This window comes from Corvus kubaryi, unplaced genomic scaffold (assembly GCF_017639235.1).
Source record: "Corvus kubaryi isolate FWS band 111438036 unplaced genomic scaffold, C.kubaryi_AGA036_p1.0 50140, whole genome shotgun sequence".
NCBI classification, from domain to species: domain Eukaryota; kingdom Metazoa; phylum Chordata; class Aves; order Passeriformes; family Corvidae; genus Corvus; species Corvus kubaryi.
This window is the reverse complement of record NW_024581354.1, coordinates 1-10,304: the sequence shown is the minus strand read 5'-3', so window position 1 is coordinate 10,304 and position 10,304 is coordinate 1. Positions and strand designations below refer to the sequence as shown.

At 48.5% G+C, this 10,304-nt stretch overlaps 1 protein-coding gene across 1 annotated transcript; it reads left to right on the top strand.

Annotated features, from left to right (window-relative positions):
* The first annotated feature begins 1,066 nt into the window (after positions 1-1,066).
* LOC121672331 (ceramide synthase 5-like) lies at positions 1,067-9,848 on the top strand. The gene is made up of 3 exons (XM_042044943.1): positions 1,067-1,320; positions 7,287-7,392; positions 9,384-9,848. The coding sequence occupies exons 1-3, from the start codon at positions 1,121-1,123 to the stop codon at positions 9,666-9,668; spliced, it is 591 nt and encodes a 196-aa protein (XP_041900877.1). The 5' UTR covers positions 1,067-1,120; the 3' UTR covers positions 9,669-9,848.
* The last annotated feature ends 456 nt before the right edge of the window (positions 9,849-10,304 follow it).

Sequence of the window (10,304 nt, the reverse complement as noted above, 5' to 3'; positions counted from 1 at the left end):
TGAATCTATTAGTTATCATAGTATTTGAGTGCTTAATGGGCCATTTAATCTGTTCTCCACTGGACAGGTGCCAAAAGAGACATTACACTAACGATGGATCGTTTACTGCCCTGTCTTGCTGCCTTGAGGACTTTTACCAGTTAGAAGTCCTCTCTGCTTGTGGAAACCCCGAGGGCTCAGCAGTGCGTGAAGCATCAACGTTACGGCCTTGTCACGGTGGGATTGTTGGGGTGTCCAGTGCAGGGCCAGGAGTCGGACTTTGGCGATCCTTGCGGGTCCCTTCCACCTCAGGATATTCTGTGGCTCAGTGGCTCTGTGACTCTCTCGCCGTGTTTTCTGTGACTCTCTTTACTGTCACTCTAGTTCTGTTCCCTCAGGGAGCGCCGAGGCGATGGCGGCACCGTGCGCGCGCTTCCCCCCTCACGAGCCCGCGCGCTTCTCCCTCACGAGCGCGCGCGCTTCCCCCTCACGAGCCCGCGCGCCCCGCGCCGGCGGGAACGCAGGAGCGCCGCACTGCGCATGCTCCAAACTAACGGGCCGCGCGGGGGGCCCGGCGGAACCCCCGGGAGCACCGGCCCCGCCCCCGCGAGCGGCGGCCGCAGTGACGGGCGGGATGAAGTGTGGCGGTGAGGGGCGGGACCGCGTTTTGGCCTCGTCTGATGGCTGTGGCGACCGCCAGAACTGCGGCCGCCGGGAGGGGCGGGGCGAGACGATAAGGGGCATAGCCTCGTCCCAGCTCCGCACCGCCTGTGGGCTGTGGCGGGCGATGCAATGAGGGGATCGGTGATGCAAAACAGGGACGCGGTCTATCCCAACCCCAGCGCTCCTTACGGGCCGTGCGATGAAAGGCGCGGCCTCTCCCAGCTCCGCCCGCCCGTGTGTCAGCGGCGCCCGCCCCTGTGGCGGAGGCGGCGGCGGCGGCGGCGGCGGGAGGGCCGGGGCGGGGGCCAGAGGCGGCGAGGGGCGCGGTCTCGCCAAGCCCCGCCCCCTCGGGCCGTGGCCGCCTCCCGATTCGCTGCGGCCGCGAGGGGCGGGGCGAGGGGCGGGGCGGGGCTGGCGCTCGGCCCCGCCCCCGTGTCTGTGGCGGCCGCCCGAGCGCGGCGGCGGCGGGAGGTGGAAGATGGCGGCGGCCGCGGCGGCGGCGCTGCGGGCCTGGTTCTGGAACGAACGGTTCTGGCTCCCGCACAACGTGACGTGGGCGGACTTGGCTGGCGAGCCGGGCCCGCCGGGCAGCGGGCTGCAGTACCCGCGGGCCGCTCACGTCCTCTCCGCCTTCCCGCTGGCGCTCGGCATCTTCGCCGTGCGGCTGCTCTTCGAGAGGTGAGCGCGGGGCCGCCCCCGGCGCGGCGGGGCCGGGAGGCGCCGGGGTCTGCGAGCAGCGGGCTGGGCCGGGGGGCGGCCCGGAGGGGGCTCCCCCGCATCCTTCGGGGCCTCCGCGAGGCCCTTCGTGTGTGGAAAGGAGACATTGTGTAATCGGGAATCTGTCGCGGGAGCCGTGTCTGTCGTGACATGCACTAGCCCGTGGGGCTCCTCTGCCCTGGGTCTGGATAACGAGAGGCCCTTCCAGTCTGGCGGTGCTGAGGTAGTGCAAGAGAAATGCCGTGTTTTATATAGGAATTCACTTTCTTTCCTGCTCCTGCCCAGGAGAACCTCGCTGGGGTGACGGGCAGAGCTGGCGGCTGCTGCTGCTCCGCACTTGGCTTCCGTGTGTGCTTTATTGTACTTTCCCTGAGTTCCTGGATGAGGAAATAGGGCTCACATGGCCCGATGTATCATTAAATACTTCGTGGCTGTCCCTCGTCTCAGGCACGATGGATGTGAGTGCGGATAGTCATCTCTGCCCATAAACAGGTGTAATACGGGATTCCTCATTTACCTGGGCATCCATAAACATGCGAACTTAGCCCTGGGGCAGAGGTAGATCTGCGTGTGGTGCGGATCTCCCACAGCAGTGTGTGGGTGGCAGAGATATTAATTAGTAAAGCGGCTTATTTAGGAAACCCTTAGGTGAAACGGACCAAGACACTCTGTATTGCTGTTCAGGTGGTTCATTAAACATTGATCTAATCTTAAATTTCTGCTTTGAAAGGGCAGAAGTTGGCCAGGTTGGATGGGCTTGGAGTAACCTGGATTAGTGGAAAGTGTCTCTGCTCATGGTAGGGGTGGGACTGGATAAACTTTAAGGTCCTTTCCAACCCAAACCATTCTGTGATTCCATAGGTATTTCTAAGCATGAAAAGGGCTGCGGGATTAAAGTGAGTGGGAATTGAGTTGGGTTTTTTTCTGTGGGTTTTCTTTAAGAGGTGTGAATTTTCCTGAGCCTTCAGAAATTAAGAAGAAGTGGTTGGGATGAAGTAAAAAGATGGCAAATATGGAGGAAAATGAAGCAGGTCAGCAGACAGGAAAGAAACTTGAGAGGCTCTTTCTTCCCCATCCTATCTTTCTGCCCTTAGGGAAAAAAAGGCTTCAGAAGACCAGTGCAGAGGACCCAGGAACACACATAACACTCCCATCTCAGCTTGGTGTGCTGCTGGTTCTGGCCAAACCTTGGTACTTGCCAGTACATAAGGAAAGGAGGTTGTGAGACACAATGATACCCCTGAAAAGGATGTTACAGGGAGGTCCTTAGTCCAGGTGTCAGTCTGGGGAAGAGGTGCAGAATATTCTCTTTTCCTGGAGTTGTTGGGGGACATGCAGCGCATCCTACTACACCTAATGGCACAGTCCTCCAGGCAGCATTTACTTTGTCCTGATAGTGTCTCCCTGGTTTATGAAATTTCTTTTGTGGTGTTAATTTAGGGTGGAGTCAAATGATGATTTAACTCCTGAGCCTGCAGAGCAAAACTCAGAGGCCGAGGTCTGGTTCCTGAGGGGGTTGTTCCTGATCTCAGCTGTGTCTCGGTGGTATCCCAAAGTAAAAGCAATTTGTGACAGCACATCCCAGGCAGTTTTTAGTGTGTTTATTTTAAAAGTACATATCTTTGAATAAACTCCTTTCTGTTTCCTCCATCCACTTTGAACATGTCGTTAAAGTTCAGCTTTATCTCAATAAACTCCTGTGGTGCATTCATCCCAATTCAGGCTTTGATTTTTGTGTCAAATGTCTTTCTTGACACACGTTTGGCAGTTGGACTTGGTGACTCAGAATTTGAATTGCAGACTCATGCAGCTCTTTTAGTTTAGCTGCTTCTTTTCTCTCTCCTTTTGTAGCTCCTCAGTGTGAGGAAGTGCTTTGTGCTACAGCACTTGTAACACTGACACATTTCTGTTAGTTAGAATTCCACTGAAAATTACCTTTTGCATCATAACATTGACAAAATAATCATTAGTTTGTCTGTCTGTGGGCAGTTTCTGACTGTAGGGATGAGGCAGGACTTGTACAGGAAGGTAAAGACAGTGGCAGGGTGAGGATTTTTGTCCAGTCAGCAAAAAGAAAGACTTCTGCCCCTAAATTTGGGTTTATATTTTTTATCCTTGATTATCCTTTTCAGTATTTCTCCTTGCACATCTTGTCTCACTGCAGGCACAAAAGAAAAAAAAAATCCCAGGTATCTGCAAAAACCTGGATGTGGTGTTTTCTAGCTGTGCTGGAACACTCTTTGGAACCAGCTGTGGGTGTTACTGGACAGGTCTGAGGAAGGATCTGCAGCTTGTGCTCCAGCTGGGGAGGGGGAGAAAAAGATGATTTGAGATGTTACTTCATCAGGTCTATTGTGGAATGAGGTGGTTAAATCTTAACACAATGAAATTGAGAGATGATGGAAATACAAACTCAACGAGCGCACATTTAATAAATCTCACTTTGGAGATTGTTCTTCCTTTCAGAGCTGTAATAGAGAGTCACCAGCCAAACTGAAATGTTCCATAAAAACAGATTGTGCCTTTTTGTGAAGCACAACATGCCTGAGAACTATTTGTTATAACGTATGAGTCTGTGGACTTGAAAAGGTGTTGGTTTTAAAATCAGTCTGCATTAACAATTAGTGTGAAAAAGGTAGGCTCAGGTGTGAGTCGATCTCTGTTGATAAAAGTTTAACAGAAGTGTTGATGTGATGATAATTTCTTGCTGGAAGGTGTGGCAGTAGGTTGACCTTGGGTATAGTTTGTTGCTGTTAAGATTTCTGTGCAATCATAAAATCATTTAGATTAAAAGGGACCTTCCAAGGCCACCTCATCCAATCCTCTCCTCAAAGCAAGGCCGGCATTCAGACAACTCAGGTCGCCTGTGGTCTTCTGCTGTTCAGTTTGAATATCCCCAAGAATGGAAATTCTACTGTCTGGGCAGTATTTTTTCCTATTTTGAGGGTTGTGCAGAACTTTGTCGCTGTAGGATCCAGTGCAAAACACATCTGAAAATCTGCTCTGGGACCAAAAACTTGAAGTGCCACAGCAGTTTAAAGTGTGAGTTTACCTTGGTGAGTTTACCTAAATAGCAGGTCAGCTTGGGACTTTCCTGGCTGAGCACAGGATTGACCATTCACTTCACATTCCACCTGCAAGTGGTCCAAGCAGTTGCACTGTGGCTGTGGAGTGGACTCAGGAGCGTTGTCCAGGTGAATCCCCATCTGGTCAGGAGTGACCCATGGAAGGCCAGGCATCACCTGCCTGGAGCTTGAGGAGCTCCAGAAGCTCCATTATGACTGGGTCAGACTTCCTTAAAAGTGGGGAAATCCATGCAGTCCTTTTTCCTTCCCATTTTTGTGACTGGGACCACGTCCCTTTTCCAGTGTCTGTCTGTTGGTGTCTGGCACTTTCAGTGCCCCTGTAAATGTCTCTGGGTTCTGGGTTGCTCTTTTTCACCAGGTGCTTGAGCCCTGGGCAGTGTCCATAGCCTGTGCCTTCCTTTTGATTTTTATTTTCCCCTCCTCCTGATTTCTGGAAACACCCTATTTATCCTGAAGCCTCTCAGTGAAGTAGGCCTAGTGCTGAGGACCAGTTTCCTGTAAAGTTTTGAGTTTTGTTTGCCTTATTTCTTTTGTTTTCCTGGGCAGAATCTGTTTCTTCTTTCCTTTTGCCTTCTACAATAACGCCCAGACTTTGTATGGATCACTGTGAGCTTTCCTAATCATTCCTTGTCCTCTTTACTTGTTTTTAAGCCAAAAGAAGACCCTAATGATAATAAATTAATTAAATTAATCTGCTCTAGCTGATCCTGTCTTGTTAGAGGGTTGGAGTAGATGATTTCCAGAGGTGCCTTCCAACCCCAGCTATTCCATGGGATTCTGTGAATGTGCAGATTTTTAGATTTTTTCGGTTTCCTCTCTGATATGAGGTAACCATCCAAACTGAGTACCTTCAGGCCAGGTTTGGTGGGGTTTTTTTGTTTGTAGAGCTGTTTAGCACTGTGTCCCAGAAAATGAAATAAAACTATTTGTAATCCTGTAATTGCACATGTGAACTTCTGTGCTGCACTTGTGGTACATCCTGTAGGAAAGCAGAGTATAAAGATGTTCAATACTTTATATATTTTTTTAATACTTTACATTTTTGTGGGGGTCTTGCCAAATGTTTCATAACATCAGGACGCGATTTCTAGCTGGTGGTCTGGATTATGGCGGAAGCTGTGAGCCTTTGGAGCCAAGCTCAAAGGAAATCATTCCTTCCTTTTTTATTTTTTAATTATTTTTTTTTTAAAGCTGTGGGTGTTGAAACGTAGTTTAGCGTGTCCAGAGTTGGGAGCAGAGCTGGGAAGGGTCTGGAGCACAAAGAGAGGCTGAGGGAGCAGCGGGGCTCAGCCTGGAGAAAAGGAGGCTCAGGGGGGACCTTCTGGCTCTGCACAGCTCCCTGACAGAGGGGTCAGGTTGGGCATCAGGAGGAATTTCTTCATGGAAAGGGTGCTCAGGCCTTGGAAAGTGCTGCCCAGGGAGGTTTGGAGTCCCCATTCCTGGAGGTGTCCGAGGAAGGCCTGGACGTGGCACTCAGCGCTCTGGGCTGGGGACAAGGTGGGGATTTGGCACAGCTTGGACTCGGTGGTCCTGGAGGGATTTTTCAACCTCTGGGATGCTGGGTAGAGACATGAAGAACTGGGGCAGACAGGGAAGCCTGGGCCTGCAGTGTCTGTCATTTGTTTAGTGTTTTCTGAGAGCTGGGTGTTCCTTTGGGATCAGTCACAAGATGATCTGTAATTCCTCAAGGGAAAACCCCACAACCTGGGACTGTTCTTAAACACAGCCACAGATATTTGTTCCTGAAGCACTAAGTGAGTATTCCTGAGAATAATTGCTGTTGGAGCATTTAGAGCCACGATTCTCCTGAATTTTAATCTTTCCTTTTAAACACAAGGAGAAATCATAATGATTGTGGTTGGAAAAAGCAGCATTTTCTGCTTGATGGCAACTGGGAGGCTCCTAAATATGTGTAATTTCGGCTTAGCTCTCTCTGAAACAATCTCTTTTTGAAAGCAAAATGGTTTTAATGGTACAAATGTTATGTCCTTTTCAAAATTGTTTTGAGAAACAGATTCTTTCTCAAAATAACTGATAAAAAAATATTGAATATTGCTCCTTCAACCCCCGCTTTTGCCCACCAACAGGAGAGGAACAATTCACATGTCAGGTAATGCAGACATTTCTCTTGGAACCCTGAGCCTGTTCTGAGACAAACGTGCAGCAAAACCTGGTAATTTTGAACATGTTTAAATTCGTTTTAGCTGCAAACCCAGGCTTGTTTCCAGAGTCCGTCCTATAAAATCCAGGAAGAGTTAAATCAGTTTGGAATACACAGAGCACGTGGGATGGATGAGATCCCGAGATCAGGGATCTTTCAGACTGGGGGACTTGCATCTTCCTCTCTGTCCTGAAGGAAACAAGCCACTTTATTTTTCCCAAAGACAAAAAGAAAATTAAAAAAACCAAGTTTCTTTTGGGAGCTGTGTCACTTGAACTTCCCTTTTTTTCTGAGCTATGTGACACCAAGGCCTGTTTTGGAAACAAGATACTTTGTTTTAGGGCTTCATCTCCAGCATTTCTGTTCACAGCAGACTGCTATCAGTCTGTTGTTTTATTGCTGAGGAATGAGAATCCCCCTGGGGAGCACATTCGGATCCTTACAAGCCAAGGGCATTAAGATTTAATTTTTCGTTCTGATGTGCACAGTATGTGCTGTCTGCAGTTACCATATGGACTAATAAAAGAAATTTCTTCACCTGGGAATTGGTGGAGTGGAGATTTCAAAAGCTTTTTCACCAGGTTTTGCAGTTGGTGACAAATCCAGGTCCTTGTGATTCAGGCAAAGGAGGGAAATAAATGTCTCGTTTTAATCCAGCTCTTTCTGGGGAATTCTTGCAGGTTTATTGCCAAGCCATGTGCCATAAACCTTGGCATTCAGGACAGTGGACCTCACAGAGCCCAGCCCAATGCAATTTTAGAGAAAGTGTTTACATCCATCACTAAGGTGAGTCACACTTCAAATTCCTCCTCCATTCCAAAGGGAATGGAGGCCTGGAAGTGTCACGGGGGGGGCTTTTTGCTTCCACTTTTCTGGTTTGAGATGCACATTTCACACTGTGCATCCATGAGTGGGCTCATTCTGGTTTTACTTTGCCTTTGGCATGTCCTTGTGGTAGCAAAGTAAATTCCCTGTACAGCTGAGCCATGTGTGTTTCCATCTTTGGAATACAAATGTTCCCCTTGTAGACAGGTCTGAGCTTCTTCCTTTGGTTCCCTGCCTTTGGTCCAAGTTGTACCGTGGGGATTCTTGGTTTAACAAGGGATTTCCCAGCATCTACCACTTCTATTGGGAAAGTGTTCCTCTTTTTCTTGAGCTCAGTTCCTTTTCTGATTTTACTGGTTTTATTGTGAATGTCTTCCTCTCATTTTTACCATTTACTGTGAACCCAGACAGCAGTCATCAGTGGAAGTGGGTTATTCAGGGAAGTGTTGAGTCAATGAAGTATGTCCAGATGAAGGGCAGGACATTTAATGGTGGCAGGAGGTGTTTCTTTGGGTTGTTTCCTGGCCCTTCCTTCCCTTAAGCTCACGGGCCTACACCACTACAGAATTACAGAATCCCACTGTATTTTATTCAATATTGAATAAGTGCAATAGAATTTCATTAAACATAACAAAATGGAAGGTTTTCTGTTGAGATTTGGTGATGCTGAACCTCATCTACTGGAGCAGATAAAGGGAAATTCTATAAAAACCTCAAAAAACTTGCCTTGTGGGAACATTAAAGTTTTGAGGCATTTGGAATGCCGTGTGAACTAAAAAATCCCCAGAATCTGATGCCCTTTGTTGGGAGAACTTTAATGTAGGGGATGTCCTTGAAATTAATGTTTAGAAAACCCAGGAGGTGTCACAGGCTGTGCAGAATTTGTCTGGCTTACGAAACCTTTCACTGTCCCAGTGTGCTGTGGCTTCTGTTGGGTTTGGAGAGTCAGGCTGGGGGTGGCCCTGGTGCAGGGGAAGGATTTCACTGCTGCTCTGAGCTGGGAGCTCTGAATTCCCCTTGGAGGCAGGTGCTTTCCCAGTGCCCCAGCCATTAAATCCCAGGAAGGTGCTAAGAGATGTGGTGTGGTGGAGTGACAGGGCAGTCATGGTCTCAAGGCTGAAAATCCAATTACTCTTGATTTTGTTTTTCAGCTGGACAGACTGATGATTTTGTATTAAATCAGCATTCTGCGTAGCTTTCGTGGTTTGTATGTAACTCAAATAGTAAAATGTGTTTATCATCTTTCAGTGGTAGAGCTCCCTGGCAGAGCTGGTCTGAATTATCTCACTCCTGGGCCATTGTAGAGGGAGTTACCAGGTTTGGTTCACTTTGATAAATCCATTTGTGTTCATTCAGACAAAATCCCAGTAGAGTTCCCAGGTGGAGAACAGGGATATATTACATCTATATTTGTCATGGAAGTGTTTCAGTGTTCAAATATATTTTCATTTATAAACTTTGATAACAGAAATACCACAGTTTCTACAATGCCCTTTTGGAATATACAAATATCTACTGTGTTAAACCAACTCTTACTTTAAAGTTTCCCTGTCCTTGCTGTGAGTAGCAACCCTTAAACATCTTCAGCTTTGCTCCTCCCGAGTTCTGGGCTGCTTGAATTGTTGTGCAGCTTTAAAAGGTAGGACAGGAGACTTTACAGCTCCTCCCCCCAAATTAACGCTGAACAGTCACATTCTTTGTCTTAACGTGCTGTCAACTGATGAAATAGGTGAGGAAATGCTCAACCAAAACCACTCTGAGTAATTAAGTAATTAGTGGCTTATGAAGGTTAAACCTGAATGACCATTTGTGGCAATGGGTTCTTGCTTCCAGACTCTCTATGGTCCCTTCCTGGAGTGCTTTTTGTTATCTGTGCATTATTTCTGTCACAATGCAGGACTGCAAGTAGGTTGAGGAGTGGGAGAAATGACATTTGTTTCATTTTCCTTCAGTCTCCAGATGGAAAAAGGTTAGAAGGCTTGTCCAAGCAGCTGGACTGGGATGTCCGAAAGATCCAGCGCTGGTTTCGGCATCGGAGGAACCAGGACAAACCCACCACCCTCACTAAATTTTGTGAGAGCATGTATGTTTGTGCAGAGGGGCTTCATCTTGGAGCTCTGGCTGTGTGTTCTCCTCTAGCTGGGCCTGGGGGCAGCTGCTCTGCCAGACCAGGGCCGAAATCCGTGTACAAGCAAACGGGGGCAGTTAAAGGAGGTTTTAAAATTGTAAAATATTAAAATTGTAAAATATTTTGTGGGCGTGCCTGAGAGACCAGAATGGGGTACAGGAGTCAGTGCTGAGCAGCTTTAGATGCTGGGCCAGCTCCTTCATGGCACTTGAGAGCGTGTGTGTGTGCTCACGTGTGTCCATATCCATGTGTGTGTGCACACGTGTGTGTCCATGCCCACGTCTGTGTGCACACGTGTGTGTTTGTGTGTCCATGCCCACATCTGTGTGTGCACACGTGTGTTTGCGTGTCCATGCCCACATCTGTGTGCACACGTGTGTGTTCGTGTGTCCATGCCCATGTCTATGTCTGTGTGCACACGTGTGTGTGTGTGTCCATGCCCACGTCCGTGTGCACACGTGTGTGTTCGTGTGTCCATGCCCACCTGTGTGCACACGTGTGTGTGTTTGTGTATCCATGCCCATGTCTGTCTGTGTGTACACGTGTGTGTTTGTGTGTCCATGCCCATGTCTGTGTGCACACGTGTGTGTTTGTGTGTAACACACAGCCCATGTCTGTGTGCACACGTGTCTGTGTGTGTGTCCATGTCTGTGTGCACACGTGTTTGTGTGTCCATGCCCATGTCTCTGTGCACACGGGTGTGTGTTTGTGTGTCCATGCCCATGTCTGTGTGCCCACGTGTGTG